Genomic DNA, 19,548 nt, shown 5'->3' on the forward strand with positions numbered 1-19,548 from the left:
AACTTGGCAAATTTCTGTTTGTATATGTGAAATTTAGCCAATAAAATAAAGAAATTAACAATATAATCAAGACTTTTTTTTTTGGATTTATTTTAATAATAAAAAAATAATAATTTTAAAGTAAAATAATGACTAAGTTTTGTCATTTAAAAAATATATGTTTTGCTAGATCCTTCCAGAAACAGTTTGCAACGTTGCATTCAAAAAATAAATGACTAAGGTTCTCTTTACAGAAAGTACAGATGTCCTCCGTTTCATTGTACTTTGATCATAAAGATTTTACTGGGTAAATTGTATGTAGTATTACTAATGTCAAGTAATTTCATCAAAACAAAGCGTTTTCATATACTAACTAGGCAGTATTGTAATACTTTGATGACCACTAGTTAACATAAAATTGCAATATTACTCTGTCAACTGAATGTCAAAGGACATTTTGATTGTCATACAGATTTACAATTTTTGACAGATTTTGTCATTATTAGGTGAAACATTTATTTAAGTGTTCCCTTGTTGTAGTCATTCATTTATATCAGATCTTTGCTGATTTTTTTAATTGGCTGTTGCCAGCTAAAAATGATCCACTGACCTTGTTTCCTCTCAAATTGATGGGACACATCAAAGAGCGAGTCACTGCTTCCAACTCTGAATTCATTACCATTCAGATGACAAACAAATAATGAGCGGAATAATGATTTATTAATCGCATATGGAAATAAGGACAGTGTATATCTGTACTCTTTTCCCTTTCTAATTTAAACGAGATTCATCATGACCAGATAAGTAATTTATTCTTAAGGTAGCAGATTATATTTCTGTTCTTTTTCTGGCTTCTTGGCTGTTTGTTAAATTTCCCCTTTTTTTCCTGTACTAGTCTTGCTTCATATTCTAATTTTGCACTCAAGGTGTTATTGCACCTGAATGTGTGTGTATGTGAGTGTTGATAAGAGTGTCTGAGAGTGAAGTGTGTCTGTGTGGCTTTACTTAGCTGTAGTTGGGGGATCATTAGGTGAGCATATCTGACAAAACCTACTTATAAATACATTTGAACCAGATAAAAAAAAATTGGTGTATTTAAATTCTTTAAGAAAAATAAATACAAATGTGTCACACATTTCAATTTTTTATTTACAATAATGGAAAACAAAAAGAAAATTCTCAGTTCCACAAGATTTACTGAATATTTAAAAAAATTAAATCTAATTTACAGAATAATAAATAAGAAAAAATAAGAATAAAAAAAATTGTTTTACTCAAACACGTTGCTAGAAAATTTAATTGTAAATACAGAGAAATTGAGAATTATATATATATATGTATAAAATAAGTAATATAATAAAATAAATAATATAATAAAATAAATAATATAATAAAATAAATATTTTTTTTATTTTAAAAATGCAGCATAAATTCTAAAATTTGTATATAACTTCTAAAAATATGTTATATAAATGTGCAGTTAAAGTCAGGATTATTATCCCTCCCTGACTTATTAGCCCTCCTGTTTATTTTTTTCCCCAATTTCTGTTTAACGGAGAGAAGATTTTTAAGTTTAAATTGACATTTAAAGGCTTAACTAGGTTAATTAGGGTAACTAGACAGGTTAGGGTGATTAGGCAAGGTATTTTATAACGATGGTTTGTTCTGTAGACTATCGAAAAAATATATAGCCTAAAGGTGCTAATAATTTTGACCTAATTTTTTAATTAAAAACTGCTTTTATTCTAGCCGAAATAAAACAAATAAGACTTTCTCCAGAAGAAAAAAATATTATCAGACATACTGTGAAAATTTCCTTGCTCTGTTAAAGAGAATTTGGGAATTATTTTAAAAAAGAAACATAATCAAAGGGGGGCTAATAATTCTGACTTCAACTGTATATATACATATCTCCCAATTTATAAAGCTAAGTAAATGCTTATATGTTTGTGTTTGCATTTTTGTAAATAAAGTTAATGTCTTCCTTTTCTTCCTGCAGAACCGCATGCACGAGTCCATGAAGCTTTTTGACAGCATCTGCAACAACAAATGGTTTACAAACACCTCCATCATTCTCTTTCTCAACAAGAAGGATATATTCCTGGACAAAATTAAGAAATCTCCCTTAAGTATCTGCTTTCCGGAATACACAGGTAAAGTCATTAACCTGGAGTTTAGCAGTATGTGTGAAAGAAAGAAAAAAGGATAAATAGAAAAAGGCAGAATAATTGATGAGGAGAGGAATGTCGAAGCCCTGTTTCCAGAAGCCAATTAGCACAATAAATCTTCAGGAAAAGATGCATTCTGTTATTTTTGTCATTGTATTCACAGCCATAATCGGAGCAGTCTGTGGTTCTTTATTTTCCAGCACTGAGAGGGGAAACCAGCCAAAACAGTCACCTGTTATTTCTTGCACATTTTTTAAAAACAAATTATTTTGGTAGATTTGAGCTCTTCAGTTTCCATATATACTCCTAAAATTTTTCGGCAATTATAATGAATGATGTAAATGGCAGACAGGTTGCACAAACAGCCACAAATAAGTTAAGCAGACAGAAAGATATATAGGGCATGTTCTTACATTTTTTTGTTTGTATTCACTTTTTTCCTTATATAAAAAATTTCACTTATAATTTTTACTTCTAATGTAAACTACAATTGTATTAAAAATTGTAAACAAAAATAACGACAATACTATTAGATGTTAAAAACAATTTTTATTTCAGACACCTTTTTTTGGATATCTATAACAAGTCATGCCATATAAAATGTCAGGTAATATCAATAATATAAGTATTAAAAATAATGACTAATGCCATGACAATAACTTAATTTCTACAACACTGTAAAACGTAAAATAGCGGCCATTGAATTATAAAAATTTATCGTAAAATTACAGAAATTTCCTTAAATTTTAATTTCCTGTAAATTTTTCTAATTTAACGGCCTTTATTTTACATGTATTTTTTTCTGGCACCCCAACTACTTTTACCAATAATAATAATAATAATAATAATAACAATAATAATAATAATAATAATAATAAGAAGAAGAAGAAGAAGAAATATTAAGCAAATCTGAAACAACACTTATTTTATTTTAGACAGAAACAAGAATGAATACTGTATAAAGATATTCAGTAAAATCAATATTAGTATTAAAATAACAATGACTAATTATTAGTCTCATGATATTAGCTTGATTTCTACTAGTACTTCTGCTATTATAAATAATAATAATAAGAAGAACACTAATGAGAATCTGAGAAACAAAAATAATTTTAATTAATAAAGTACATAAAAACAATAAAAAGTAAACTACAATAATATTTGATTTCGACTACTGCTATTACTACTACTAATAATAATAATTTAATAAAAAATTAAGAAAAAATAAATGCCTAAAACAGTTAGATAAGAAAATATCTAAATATAATAAAAACTCAATATTTTCAACATATACTAAAAAACATTCATCTTATTTTAGACAAATAAAAGAAAGAATACCATATAAAAGTATTCAATAATATTTACATATAAATGTGCCATATTATGCACATCATAATGTTTGCTTTTCCTTAATTGTTGAGTTTTTAATTTACAATTACCACCAAAGCTTTTATACTCTTTACAAATTGCCCTCATTTAAAAAAAAATGTACCTGTTTTATACATTGTCTACATTTCTGTATTTTTTTTGTTATTTACTTCTCTCCTTATTTATCTGCTGCTTTTCCACTCTGACCCAACACACTGTGTTCTGCAGGTTTGAACACGTTCCAGGAAGCGGTGGATTACATTCAGTCCCAATACGAGAGCAAGAACAAGTCAGTAGAAAAGGAGATCTACGCGCACATCACCTGCGCTACAGACACAGACAACATTCAGTTTGTGTTCGACGCCGTCACTGACGTCATCATCGCCAACAACCTGCGTTTCTGTGGCCTCTACTGAGTCTACGCACTGTTCTCCGAACAATCTGACATTTTCTCATTGTTTTATACTTTCCCCATGTCCAGCAGGGCTTTTATAAGGTGACTCAAACTGACTCAATCTGGTAGTAGTTCCCATAGAAAGGCTCTTTAATTTATGGGCTAAATTTAAACCGAAGGTCTGAACTCACTTATTGATTTCGGAAGTATGTTACAAATATAGGAATGTCCTCCCTGACACTTTCCTGGAGATCAGGAGATATTTTGAAGAGGAAAATGGTGCCAAAGTTCCACTTCTATCTACTTTTTTCTCATTTAGGGCAAGACACTGCAGGCAAAAACGTTTTTATGCACCTTTCTATTTTTGGTGCTTTCAATGTCTTTTTTTTCAGACTAATGTAAAGAAAACATCCATAATAACACTTTTAAGAGTTTCTTTTGTTGAACTTAGCCAATTTGTGTCCTCTGATTTCAATTACAAAACATATTTTGCATACACTGAATAGTTTTACTCTTATTTATTTTTAAAGACTTTTACAGAGCAATGTGTTCATATATAATTCACCTGATTATATACAACACATTCTATAAATAAATGATTTATTTTTCTAGAATTTGCAGTATTTTCCGAATTATGGAATAATAAAAAGAGATTCCAAAAGTCCCCCTTTAAGAAAAAAAATGTTTGATTGTCTAATATGTCATATTAAAGAAGAATTTAGAACTTCGGGTTTTTAGATTTTTGTGGTAGAAATTGGCACGCATTTAATTAAATAATGGACCATTTGCACATTGAAACAAGCTAATTTTACAAAATACAAATAAAAAAAAAAGTGTATATATATATATATATATATATATATATATATATATATATATATATATATATATATATATATATATTAATCAAATAACTACACTACCTGACAAAAGTCTTGTCGTTGATCCCAGTTGTAAGCAAACAAGAAAAACTTGACTTCTAGTTGATCATTTGGAAAAGGTCGATTTTATTGTATTTATTTATTTTTTTCTGATGAATCATCTGTTGAACTGCATCCCAATCATTACAAATACTGCAGAAGACCTATTACATGGACCCTAGATTCTCACAGAAATCAGTCAAGTTTGGTGAAGGAAAAATCATGGTGTGGGGTTACTTTCATTATGGGCGCTTGCGAGTGGATCTGCAAAGTGGATGACATCATCAACAGCCTGAGGTATCAAGACATTTGTGCTGCCCATTACATTACAAACCACAGGAGAGGGCAAATTCTTCAACAGGATAGCGCTCCTTCTAATACTTCAGCCTCCACATCAAAGTTCCTGAAAGCAAAGAGGTTCATGATGCTCCAGGATTGGCCAGCCCAGTCACCAGACATGAACATTATTGAACATGTCTGGGGTAAGATGGAGGAGGCATTGAAGATGAATCCAAAGAATCTTAATGAACTCTGGAAGTCCTGCAAGAACACTTTCTTTGCCATTCCAGATGACTTTACTAATAAGTTATTTGAGTCATGCCAGAGATGTATGGATGCAGTCCTCCGAGCTCATGGGAGTCATACACAATATTAATTATTTTTCCACTGCACCATGACTTTATATTCTATACTGTACATTATTTCTGTTAAGTGACAAGACTTTTGTCTAAACAAAGTCAGACCTTACTGTTCTAATTAAATAATAAAAAATTAAGGCACGATCGTATTTTATTGTGGTAAAATAAGCGTAATCTAGAGGCCTTTGCCTTATATATAAGCCACTTCTGATACCAAATGATCAACTAGAAGTCAAGTTATTATTTGTTCTTAATAAAACTTGGATAGGCGACAAGACTTTTGTCAGGTAGTGTAAATGTTTCTTATCAACCAAAGCATTATAACTGGGTTTATTCAACCCTTTTTACAGTATCATCAGTGTAATCCCTTAAGACCCCATCTATATTGTCCTCATTAGCCAGTATGCAAAGTAATAGCAGATTCAAAGAGGTTATATGGCAATATTTTAAAATCCACTGACTATGTAGGTGGCACTATTCTGATGTTCTATGTATTTCAGATGAATGCATTTTGGTTATGAATTCCAGGAATATTCACAAGCTGGCTCATATTACATGTGTTCTGAGTTGGCAGCAATCTCCGAGTGTTGATGAAACACTAGGCTTGACATTTACTTGGCATTTAGAAGAGAGTGCAAATGTCCAATGCCCTGAGCCAAACCACAAAAAATGTTAGCCTCCTAGCATCCTAAAAAACAACAGAACGTGTTGCTCTTCAAAATTGGATTTTGGACCTTTTAAACCAGACACCCAGGACATTCCAAAGATGCAAAATAAGTCTTTTTTTTTTTTTTTTCGGGAAGCTTTTTGAATTTAGTTGAAAACAAGACAAAGCTGATTTATGAAGGGAGAATGAGTGCATATCTTTCTGCATCGGATTTTAGATTAGATTAGATTAGATTCAACTTTATTGTCATTACACATGTACAAGTACAAGGCAACGAAATGCAGTTTCGGTCTAACCAGCAGTGCAATAGCAGCAAGTGCAGGATACAGGTATAAGTTATAAAGAGCAGTTATAGAAAAACTATGGTAATATTTACAGATGGATGTACTATGAACATTATATACAGGTTGTATTAGCTATGAACAGATTTACAATAAATGAATATATGTACACACAGAATATATTGAATATATTTAAACACAGTATCAATAAAGCTTGGGGTCAGTACGATTTGTAAGTTTTTATTATTATTAATAATATTATTTAAATTTTTATTGCACATTTAAAACCATAAAGTTAAAATCATATTTTGTTGCATACACACTGTAAAACCCAAAAAGTTCAAAAACTAATCCCAATGAGTACTGTGAACTTAATCCATTTGAGTAAATGAAGCAATTTGAGCAGTACAACCCAATAAATAAAGAGAACTCAAACCAACTGAGTACTGTAAAACCCAATAAGTTAAGGCAACTCAAACCGTTTAAGTTAAAAAAAAAACTATATTGAATAATGTGAACTTACTCCTTTTAAGTTGAAGTAATGAGGTATTTATGAGTAGAATTAACTTTCAGTAAATTTTGAGTTAACTACACTCATTTCGTTTGATAAGGTTGACTGATGGGTTTTACAGTGCAATAAATAGTAGCAAAGAAAATGAACAAATAAATAAAATAAAAATAAGGAACTTCTACATTTGGTATACTAGTATGCAGATGTTCATAATTAGTTCATATTAGCTTAAATCCATTAGATAATATTACCAGATATGACAATTGATTTTAAAATGATCAATAACTAAGATGCATGATTGCATCATGAGAAATGTAAATGTTTGGTTAATGTTAACTAATGTGGTTAGCTAATGTTAACATGGATGGAACCTTATTGTAAAGTGTAAATAACTCTGTAAACTGTAATTTTGTTAAATATTATTGCAATTTGAATTTGCTGCTTTCTACTTTAATAAATATTTTAGTGATCAGGGTCATATGATCATAAATCATTCTAAAACGCTCATTTGGTGCTCAAAAATACATTCATCAACGATGCTTAACAATTTTGTGGATACTGTGATATATATTCTTTCAATATTCTTTTAATGCATACTGCACAAAGCTACATACAGTTGAAGTCAGAATTATTAGCTCCCCTGAATTATTAGCCCCCTGTTTTTTCCCCCAATTTCTGTTTAACGGAGAGAAGATTTTTTTTCAACACATTCCTAAACATAATAGTTTTAATAACTCATTTCTAAAAACTGATTTATTTTATCTCTGCCATGATGACAGTAAATAATATTTGACTAGATATTTTTCAAGACACTTCTATACAGCTTAAAGTGACATTTAAAGGCTTAACTAGGTTAATTAGGTTAACTAGGCAGGTTAGGGTAATTAGGCAAGTTATTGTATAACAATGGTTTGTTCTGTAGACTAGAGAAAAAATATATAGGGGCTAATAATTTTGACCTTTTTTGGTAAAATGTTTTTCTTTTTAATAAATGCTGCTTTTATTCTTGCTGAAATAAAACAGAGAAGACTTTCTTCAAAAAGAAAAAATATTATCAGACATACTGTGCCCCGTTAAACATCATTTGGGAAATATATAAAAAAAAATAATAATAAAAGTTGTGCCTAACAGTCACTTTTGATAAACTTAATGCATCTTTTTTTAATTAAAATATTATTTTTTTTAAAAAAAGTTACTGACTCTAAATCTTTTAAACATTATTAAGATACACATATAAATGACACAAAAATCACATACATGATACAACTAGAGTGATCACTTCATATCAGTATGACTGATTGAATCACCGCCTCACCTAACACAATATACTCAGTACTCATCCCCCAATGACTTATTTGTGGGTGAAGTTTTGTGGGAACACCTACTTTTAAAAAATCTTATGTTGAATGAAATCATATGAATTTATACGAATTTGCCAATGAAAAATAGTTATGTTTTTAGGCCATCACCACGTTGTTTTTATCAATAGTTCAGTCTAGTTATTAGATTTTGCTTGATTTTTAGATAACAGAAAACAGTCATGCTACTCATGTCTAGCAATAAAACAAGAGTAACAGACTGTGCTTATTTGTCAGTGCATAGATATTGGATGCTGAATAGACCGAATGGACAAAAAGCAAACACGTGCATTTCAATGAAGAGACTTTGACCATTAGGCCTGCTTTAGCTCTCTGTGTTTGTGGAAATGCAAATGATAATTGACAATAATTCACAGTGCCATGTTTGCTTTGAATGTTTGTTGCTATTTGCTTAACAGCTTTTCTTAAAGGCTAACTTCGAAATGAGTTTTAGCTATTTTTATTATATGGTTAAATAATATGTTTAGGCTTAAAGGTGTTTTAATACTTTTTGTAATTTGATATATCTTATGTTATTTAATAACTTAGTAAATTGTCATTCGGCTCCAGTAGTGCACAGCATGACTGAAATTACTAAAGGAGTTTGCTGAGACTCCCTCAGTCTCCCTTTGACTGTCTTTGTGGGGGTTAAAGTTTAATAATTTGACGGCTGACTTCTGTAAATCATCATATCGTCTGACCTTTAAACCTCAATAAGTTACCCTCTTCTGTTAATCCATGAGAAATGTGACTGAATTCAATCATTTGCTTCAGACTGTCACAGGACAGTGATTCCTTTCATATGGAAAAGCCAAAACAGTACACGATTTACAGAACTTGTTTTTACTCAGAAACGATTACATTTAACAAAGTAAATAAAGAGTGAAATTTAAAAGTTGAAGCTGAAATTGTTTACTATTAGTCTGTTTTATTTACAACGTCTCATTTTACATTTAATTAGTTCACATCCACCTTATTCCAGAAGATTCCAACTCCATTTTATATAATGGAATGCGTTATCTTCTCTATCTTCTTTATATTGTTTTTAAGGCATCAGATGACTGACTTCACTTACAAATGACCAACAAATAATATGACAAAACTTGACAAATGGGTTTCTAAGTGCAGGTTTTTGAAAATACTGTCCTTTAAATTTCAGTCAACTGCAAAAAAAGAATGTCATTTGTGAAAACATGAAAAGCTACATGTCAGATTACAGCATCATATGTGTGCACGGGATCCATGCAAACTAAATGACTAGCGAAAATGAAGGTTAAAGAGAAAACCTTTTCATTTTTAGTACATTGATCTCATGTTAATATTGGAATGTATGTCTTAATATTCTAGTTCATAAACACTTTAAATAAAGCCAAACTGTATATTGCTACCATGCGCACTTATAGTTAGCATTGTTTGTGCAGAAACGATCAAGCTTTTTGGGTTATTTATTGCTTACCAAAATTATTAATATTTTTATTTTGCGCTTTAAAATTTTTGAAAATGCTTATTATTGAATTAACTGAGCAAACAATGGTTTCATTTACCAAAAGTTACACTTTAATGTAAGTTACATGCTAAATTATGGTTGTAGTATGCTTACTATTAAGGCCAGTGAAAGCCATTCAACTTCCTTATACTGGGTTGTGGCTGGAAGAGAATTTGCTGCATAAAACATATGCTGGAATAGTTGGCGGTTCATTCCGCTGTAGTGACCTCTGAAATAGAGACTAAGCCAAAGGAAAATAAATGAAAGCCATTTAACCATTGGTCGGGTCCGTTTACATATTTAGAGATCATATGTGTTGACATATAGCGGCATCCATTTGCAGCCAACCAAAGAGCCTAAAGGGAAAGCGGTACGATTTTTAGCAATTGCCTTTGACCTTAATCCAAATTCGATAGGCCATAAAATTTGGATTATGATTTTAAAGAATTAGACAGATGGCTAATGTACATCAATTGTCAGCTCAGACACATGGGTAATTAGGTCAGCAGCCAAGGTAAAGAAACTCTAGGGTAATTGAGTCTGTCCGTTGCTGAGGGACAAAGGCCAATTTGTTCCTTGGCTTGTAGGAATAGCTGTCGGTGACATATCCAGGGCCCTTTCATCAGACTGACTAATGTAATAAGTTCAAACAGTACATTCTGCTAATGTATCGTAATGTACTTGAAATTTAAAACACAGCAATATTTTATACTGTAGTGTTTAATGCATTCATTTGATTCCATATCTTCCATAAAACATCTTACAGTAATCCCAGCGTTCATCACTTCTTGTTTGTTTTTGTCAGACTGCTGTAATTATTGTTTGTACGAGTGTCTCACTGCTGTGATTATTTATTGAACAATGGATGTCTATTTATATGACATGAATGAATAAAGTACTCATTAAATCCGGCGTGTGGCACTCTTTTGAGTCTTGCGTGTTCTAAAAATAAACACGGATTATGAATTCTGCTTGTTATTTCCTATGTTTGTGGTGAATCATTATTAATGGAGAAAGCAGATCCTGTAATGATTTCACCAAACTGTTACCAAGACTTGTCGTCAAATTAATCTAATTGGTGATTACATTTTGTAGGGGTGAAACAGTACTTCGACATTCATCGCATTAGTGAAATTGCAGGGAAATTTCATGAGCAAAAAGTAATTGGTTTATATATGAAAAGTAAGTGATATACAAAGCAAGGCACACACAGAAGTCACTTCTTTTTTTAGGGGTAACAAGTTTGATTGACTAAATTAAAAATAAATGAAACCTTTCATCCTCATCTAAAGCTCACATTTGCAGAGCAACAAAAAATGTAATGTCAATTTAGTCACTCTCACCCTCATCTCAACCTCTCACCCCTTTTTATTTAGTAGAACATTTAAAGAAAATTGTAGCCAAAACTTTGGTGATTTATAAAATGTAGATCAATGACTACTGTACCAGAGCCATGAGAAAAACAAACAAACATGATAGTTAATCCTTAAAACAGTTCAGTTTTTCCCCGCTAATTGATTATTTTGCTTCACAAGACAATGGTGTATCATTAGGAGCCATGAGTATTATAGTGTTGCCTGTATGTGTTTTCTTGACTCTCAAAGTGCTGATAGCTGTTGATTTGCATTTGAAATTCTGAATCACCAAGTAGCACAGTTTCAGTTTCAGCTATAATCTTCTATGTTCTTCTACGAACATAGCATTAGCATACAATTTTTATTTTGAGGTAAACTGTCTCTTAAATAGAACCCTGTATATGAAGACTTGTATTTTTAAATACAATAATAATTTATTTTAATGTGTAACATGTAGAGAAAGATTTGACAGAATTAGGTTTTTTTTTTAAGAGTTTGGATTATGGGGCCACCGTTGTTTTCCAATGACATTAAACTGTACTGCTCCTCTGTTAATATTATAAACATGTTGGGAATACAAATTACTGATACAATGTCCCATTGTTTGGCTTAAGCTTGTCTTTTTAAGACAAACAACCTCAAAAAAGAAAAGCAATATATATCTTCACCGCTTTTCTAGCGATCAGACGAAAGAAAAGAATGAAAAGATGACTGATGCTGATAAGCATGCTTCAGCTTGTTTATTGTCTAGCATTTCTTTTCTCTGCCTTTTCTCAACGTGGATTTCACATGATATCTGGAAACATTTACAATTCTACCAATAATCATTATAACATTATAAATAGTCAACAGTAGTGAAGACCAACATTCCTTTGATTGAAAATTTAAATAAATTCAATCCACCATTATTTGTATAGCGCTTTTACAATGTAGATTGCGTCAAAGCAGCTTCGCATAAAAGATCATATTAAATTAAAATAAGAAGCAGCTCAAATTGGCATTGTTTCAGCATTTAACTTTTCAAGTTGAGTTACCGCCTGCATCCATTTAATGTCACACACTGTGCACCTAAAAAAACAGTGACCCCCATAGACTATAACAAATGTGGATTTATTTAAACAGTGTATATCTTTTTATTGGGTTTCTACTGAATAGTTTTCATTAAGAGACATCATTTATGTTTTATTAATCCATTATTAATCCATGCATCCAAGTGTTGATATCTGGGATATCATTTAAAACAATGGGCCTTATATTACATCTGGTGCATGACACAATTGTTTTTTGCTAGTTTCAGCCCAGTGCAAGTATCATTTTATTGTGTCCTGTGTGTGACACATTGTTTAAATAGCAGGTGCATTTGTTGTAGCATTGCTATTTTGAGGCAACTGAACTAGACTGCACCATTGACCAACTAAAAGCTGGCCTTAAGTCGTTGGTACAGTTTTTTTATTTATTTTTTTAAGGTTTTTAATGAGCGCATTGGTGATATGCTGATGAAACCACAATGAGAAAACACATTGCTTATTACGCACACATGGATGCGCAGCAGCACACAAACATTTTAACATATAGTACATTTAACAAATGTGAAAGATCACATAAATGTCTACATAAATATAAAGAATGATACCTCATCCATGCCCTCTTTACCGCAGGTGGAATCAGCACGTTCAGTAGAAGACTTCCTAACTAGTGATGCATTAAGGTTTTCCTCTTACAAAGTCTGCCATGTAAATAGCAACATGGTGTAATAGCAACTCACTTTTAAGGGAATGGGAGATGAGACTCTGACTGGTTTGATATATGTTATGCCCTAAACTTATTAAGAGAATAGGGACAATCTTTTTAGATCACTGCAAAAGTGTATTTAGACACTGCCTAAGTGCACCTGTGCCATGAGTTTGGATGTTTAAATAGAGCCCAATGTCTTTTAGTTTGTGAAGAGCTGATATTGGGGGCAAGGTGGCTCAGTGGTTAGCACTGTCACCTCACAGCAAGAAGATCACTGATTCAGGTCCCGGCTGGGCCAGTTGGCATTTCTGTGTGGAGTTTGCAAGTTCTTCCCCTGTTCGCTTCGGGTGCTCCGGTTTCCCCGACAGTTCAAAGATATGCGCTATAGGTGAATTGAATAAACTAAATTGGCCATAGTGTATGAGTGTGTGTATGCATGGGTGTTTTCCAGTACTGGATTGCGACTGGAAGGGCATCCGCTGCATAAAAACATATGCTGGATTAGTTGGTGGTTCATTCCGCTGCGGCGACCTCTGATAAATCAGAGACTAAGCCGAAGAAAAATGAATGAAGAGCTGATGTTTTGCTGCTTGTGTGCTTCAGCTTGTTGCTTATCCTGATTCTTGCTGTTAGTATTTCTCCACTAAACATCTCTGGTTTTTCTGTCTTTCTCTTTTCCCTCCTCTCTCTGTCTGTCCCCTGCTCTGGTTTCTTTTCCTCTTGCAGAATCGCATGCACGAGTCTCTTATGCTGTTCGATTCCATCTGTAACAACAAATTCTTCATTGACACTTCCATCATTCTCTTCCTCAACAAGAAAGACCTGTTCGCTGAAAAGATCAAGAAATCTCCCCTGAGTATCTGTTTCCCTGAATACACAGGTAAGACTTTTATGACGCACAGGCTAGTCTACAGTGCATATGTTAAGTCTTGTAACACTGTGGCATCAGGATAACGTTTGTGATTGATTAGGTCAGATTGTCATTAGATTGGATTCGCATAAACGGTAGATTCAGGCCATTCTTCATTTTGATGTCACAGTAAGATGAGAGGTAAAGGACGGAGAGCGGTAGCTGGATCATGTGCAGTCATGGGTGAAAGCTGGGCACAGAGGGATGTCTGCGGCTCTGTCAAATTCTTTTTCGACAAGATACAATTGGCTGCCTGTGTTAGAGGTTTCCACTTTCCACTTGCCTTTTAAACACTGGAGTCATAACCGAAAATGGGTTTGGATGTTATATACTTCATTGGAGATCAAATTTTATTTAGTCAAAAAAATACACTATTGAAGAAGAACAGTTTTATTGAGGTTTATTGCATTTAAGAATAATGATAAATTAGCAAGTAGATGTTTACATTATTGATATTTTGTTCAAAAGTAAGAAATAAGATTACCGTGTATGTAATTAAATAGTTTAGTTGAATTTTAATGCACTTTATCATTTAATTACAATATTAAGTGTTCAATTTCTTGATATACTGTTAAAAGTCAAAGGTGCAGTAGGTGATTGTCTTCAGAAACAGTTTTTGTTGTGCTGGTTGAAAGTCTCATTCTAATAGTAATGATTAAAGTACAAGTAAAGTAAAACACAATCTCACGGCAATTCGTAACTTTTTGATTTAGTGGCTAATTCGTATGAATTCGTACAATCTAATTCATACAATTTAGTACGATTTGCTCATCCCCCAATGACGGTTGAGGTTAGGGGTGGGGTTAGGTGCCACACCTCCTTTTTAAAATCGAACATTTTCGTATGACTGAACTTGTACGAATTCGGACAAATTAGCCACTAAACTGACAGAACCTAAAATACTTACGTTTCCTCGTGAGATCAGGCTGGTATTTTTATATTCTGGGTATCAGGCATAATACTAAAAAATGCTCATCCAATTAAAATTTGTCAGACCGATAATTCCCTGTATTGTTTACCTTGCTACTTTGAATATTCGATCTAAAATAGCATGTAAGTATGGCTTAGCACATGGCTTGCATATGGCTTGCTAAGCATAGTCGGATTTAGGACTACGCGCGTGAGAGAGTGAGACCAGCGATCCTTTTTTCAGCACATTTCTAAACACAATAGTTTTAATAACTCATTTCTAATAACTGATTTATTTTATCTATGCCATGACAGTAAATAATATTTTACTAGATATTTTTCAAGACACTTCCTTACAGCTTAAAGTGACATTTAAAGACTTAACTGGACTAATAAGGTTAACTAGGCAAGTTAGGGTTATTAGGCGAGTTACTTTATAATGAGGGTTTGTTCTGTAGACTATCTGAAAAAATATAGCTTAAAGGGGCTAATAATTTTGAGCTTAAAATGGTTTTTAAAAAATTCAAAACTGCTTTCATTCTAGCCAAAATAAAACAAATAAGACTTTCTCCAAAAGAAAAAATATTATCAGACACACTGTGAAAAATTTCTTGCTCTGCTAAACATCATTTGGGAAACATTTGAAAAAGAAAAAAAATTCAAAGGGGGGGCTAATAATTCGGACTTTAACTGTATATAATAAATTCTAAATTATATCAGTGATTATAAGAATAAACATATTTTAATAATGTACATATGATTTATTAAATATAAATTGAAAATGTAAAAACTAGGACAGCTTTTTGGACAATTATAGTTTATGTATATTGCAATTAAACGAAAATAAATTTTGAAATATATATTTTTTGCTATTTTATTTTATATTTTGTAGTTATTAAATATAAATAAATCTAATTAATTTAAATATTTGATCACATACAAATTCTTACCATTTTGCTATGTATATTGCTCAAAATTAAAAACAAGTATTTGAACAGTTACTATGTTTACATGGACATCACTGTAAGTGAATTATTTGCCTTAATCTGAGTAAGACAATAATATGATTAAGGTGATTACAAAAGTTGCTTTTTGAATGTTCTTTTCATGATCCCGTTTTACATGTTATAGCACATAATTCAGTTAACATCATTGCGTCACCACGCTATCCACATTTCCTCTGGAGTTTCATGTAATTTCGGATGTTTCATTTTTAATTTGTCGACTTTAACTGCAGTTCAGCAGTTTCACTTTCATTCAGCTTCATTTCATGCATGCCCCTGTGACAAACAAAATATTGAATGTGAGTATGAACTGCTGAAAGAGTGTTGTTTTAATGGAATTTGATCCTGCCTCCCATATGGGAAAAAACCTCCACATTTTAAGATGAAGGTGTCTGTGGTCCTTTACTGGTGAGAATAGTGTCAAACAGCCATGTGTGTACGGGCTATCCTGTTGCAAAATGCATCGAAAATCCTACACGACAGTAATAGTTTGATTAAGGTGTTTACATGTCTGTACTGCACTTCAATAGTGTGACTAAAATAGGAATACTCCACCTCTTAATTCCATTTCTGTTTAGTTTTAATTATAACTTTAGTCAGATTAAGTTAATCAAAAATCACTGTTTACATGGTAGACTCTTAATCAGAGTATTGTCTTAATCATATTAATATCGGATTATTGGTGTCCATGTAAACATACTCAGTGTCTGTAATTGACTTAAATATGTAAGTTAACAGTTAATAATTTAAATCTAGAGATCATTTAAATAATAATAACCATATAATGGTGAATGTTCTCCAGAATCTTCAAAACTGTGGTCTAGATGTTCACCCACACAACAAAGAATCCAGCACCTTTTACATGTGACACTCGCTTCATAAGATTACATTTTCAAAAATGCAAAGAGAAGACAACAGAAGAGAAGAGACATTTCTAAATGTCAGAGGTCACAGGGGTCATCTGAAATATTGGGCTAATGAGCATCTAGAGCGATGATCACAAAGGCGATGATTTCAAGATCAGACTACCATATCCATGGCCCCGTAAATTGGGCATAATGTCTTTCCACAAACTCATTTGATCTCTTTATCCCTCCGCATGCAGGTCCAAACACCTACGACGATGCAGCCGCTTACATCCAAGCACAATTTGAAAGCAAGAACCGCTCGCCTAATAAGGAGATCTACTGTCACATGACCTGCGCCACGGATACAGGAAACATCCAGGTGGTGTTCGATGCTGTGACCGACATCATCATCGCCAACAACCTGCGAGGCTGCGGCTTGTACTGAGGCCCGTCCCGTCCCTCTCCAGCCACTTCTTTGGAAATGATTATTATTGAAAATGCAAGTTGGTAAATAATGATAACGATAATTTTAAAAATAGGCATATACAAATATATAAATATATTATATATATATATATGAAATGTTTTTAGTTTGTCTTTCAAAGAGCTGCCAACAGAACTGATTTCTTATAGAAACCCAGCCTTTATGGTTTTAGAACAAAGTTGGGACCTTTTTTTTTTGTGCGTGTCGTACGTTTCGTTCTCCCCTGTTTTCCACCGTGTCTTTCTCGTTTGAACTAAACAACCCTCATTTTTTTGTTTGTTTTGATAAATGTCTCTCTTTTACTATTTTTTTATGTTTTGTGTCATTGTATGTATATTTATTACACGGATATCAGTCAGGGGGGATGACCTGTACATGTTTGCCTGGCTACTGAATTTACTTACGCGACAATAGCTAAAATTCACAAGCACTACGGTTCAAGTCGGTTGTAGCGTGTGCCCCCATCTCTGGATTTTTAATCACCGTAGTACCATTCGACATATCGTAGAGAATGGAAAACACCCAGGATTGCTTCTTACGTCTCGACCCATCCCCGTCACTTCCGTAGGTCAGATCTCTGGCGAGAAAGAGGTCCCCGGGACGCTCGACGCCAGTCCAGCGATCGCAAGTGTCATGTCAGTGCCAACCTTCTGAGAATGACGTGTCTGGGAATAGTACTAGAAACACTAGGTCACTGTTATGAAAACTTATTAACATTTGTCTTGTAAGGAACTTTTACTTTTGTATTGTTGTTGATTAATTTATTAATTTATTTATTGATCATCTGTCCCACACACTTCCTTTGTACTTACTACACCTCGTCCATTCTTCTACCTCTCGTCCGCTGTCCCCCTTCCCATTCCTTCTCTTTCCCTGTTTTAGTTGGCTGGGTAATGGAGTCCCCGTCACTGATAGCATGACCCCTTCTTCAGCCTTTGTATAAAGAAACAGCTAACTGCTTCACATAGTGCAAAACGAAAAAAGAAAACTCGAAATAAAAAGAACAAAAAAAAAAAAACCTGGGAAAAAAAGACGGACGGCATCGTGTGGGTGGGGTTTTGCGGGTGGGTGGGTAGATGTGGGGCTCAGGGAGATGATGTGGAGGCTTGCAGACACGAAGGTCACTGGGCTGTCAGTCTTATAGAAAGCTGTAGATCCTCCAGTTCTAGAGTCAAGTAGAAATAATCGAGAAAAAAAACAAAAAAAAAATAAGAATGACAATAATAACAAACGATGATGAAGACGATGATGACGATGATTACAGTACCAATATCAATGATTATTCTGTAATATTATTAAAGGTATATTTCTTGTGCTTTGTAGCTACAGAACTTTTTTTCCCCCTCTCCCCCCCTTTTTTAAAAAAAAAAAAAAAAAGAATTTTGCAAGGGTTCCTGTGATCCACTCTTGAACCGTTCTTACTGACTTACCCATGTTGATGTTGATGAACTGTACCGATTCTTTTTGCCTGTTCGCCCTGCATTGCAATGTCTTTACTTAGCCTGAATTACAGTATATGTATTGATTTATTTGATTTTATTTCTTTTATTTTCTTTGTTTTTGTTTTGAACGAACCACTTTTTGGAGGTGTGGCTCCGCCCCCGGTGCTGGAGAGGGCGGAGCTGCGCACTGCTGTACAGATTCATGCGCTTTCTCTTGGTTTTTTGAGAATTGTACTCAAACACCTTCCAGGTCTGCATAGAAAAGCACAGCTCTCACCTATCACACGTAGATTTGGAAAGATGTATCTCTCCTCCCTCTCTGCCTTTTCGGTTTGAAATTCAAGAAAAAGAGAAAAAAAAAACCTACACCACCGTTGATTTGGATTCTCCTTCCCTTTTTCGTTTCTTTTTTAAACCTTTCTTTTTCTCTCCAAGTGAATGCTTTTGTGCTGCTTTTTCTCCCTCTTCTTTAGTGAATGGTTGTTCTTTCATGTGGGATGTTCGTGCTGGAAAACCAATCGAATGTAGTGTTTACATTAAAAGCCACAGTTTTCATGACTACAACCTGGACCTTTTCGCTTCTGATTGTTTTTCATTCCTGCTTTGTTGGTTATGTATTTCACTTGATAATGAAGGAAGCATACAAAATGGCGTTTAAATGGTTAGTTTCTCACAGTATGAAAAGTATCATTTGCTCTTTTAAAATCCTTGAGAAATTTATTATCGGAAAAACAAGACAAGCTACTGTATTTTTAACCAAATCTGAGAGATTTCTGTGCCTCCTTTGATAGTCTTTTTCAGCATAACTCCCACAGCTTAAAACAATTGTAAAGAGATCAAAAATAAGTCTGTATGTCTTCTGAAAAAATATATATTTGTTTAAGTTTTTTCTCACATATAAAATTCACATTTGATCATCTAATCATTTTATTATATAATATTAACCATTCATACTAATTGTGGCATCTCACATGACATGATCGAGCTTTCTCAAGAACTAATGAGATTTGTTCTCTTGGATCAAGGAGATGTGGTTGGTCCCAGCAGGCACACAACGTCATAAGACATTCATATTAGGTTGGATTTAGGTTG

General features: G+C 33.0%; 1 protein-coding gene across 2 annotated transcripts in view; it reads left to right on the forward strand.

The window, feature by feature from the left end:
- The window catches only part of gnao1a (guanine nucleotide binding protein (G protein), alpha activating activity polypeptide O, a), a 180,779-nt gene extending 161,759 nt beyond the window's left edge, over positions 1 to 19,020 (forward strand). Inside the window, exons 7-8 of one of the 2 annotated variants that reach the window (XM_056477867.1) lie at positions 1,979 to 2,132; positions 3,744 to 4,329. In XM_056477867.1, coding sequence (XP_056333842.1) covers positions 1,979 to 2,132; positions 3,744 to 3,931 — 342 coding nt within the window. In that variant the 3' untranslated portion in view covers positions 3,932 to 4,329. Of the gene's footprint in view, positions 1 to 1,978; positions 2,133 to 3,743; positions 4,330 to 13,585; positions 13,740 to 16,787 lie in introns of those variants that run through there. The other variant, XM_056477869.1, reaches the window with a different exon arrangement.
- The last annotated feature ends 528 nt before the right edge of the window (positions 19,021 to 19,548 follow it).

The sequence above is a fragment of the Danio aesculapii genome, chromosome 18 (assembly GCF_903798145.1).
Source record: "Danio aesculapii chromosome 18, fDanAes4.1, whole genome shotgun sequence".
NCBI lineage: Eukaryota > Metazoa > Chordata > Actinopteri > Cypriniformes > Danionidae > Danio > Danio aesculapii.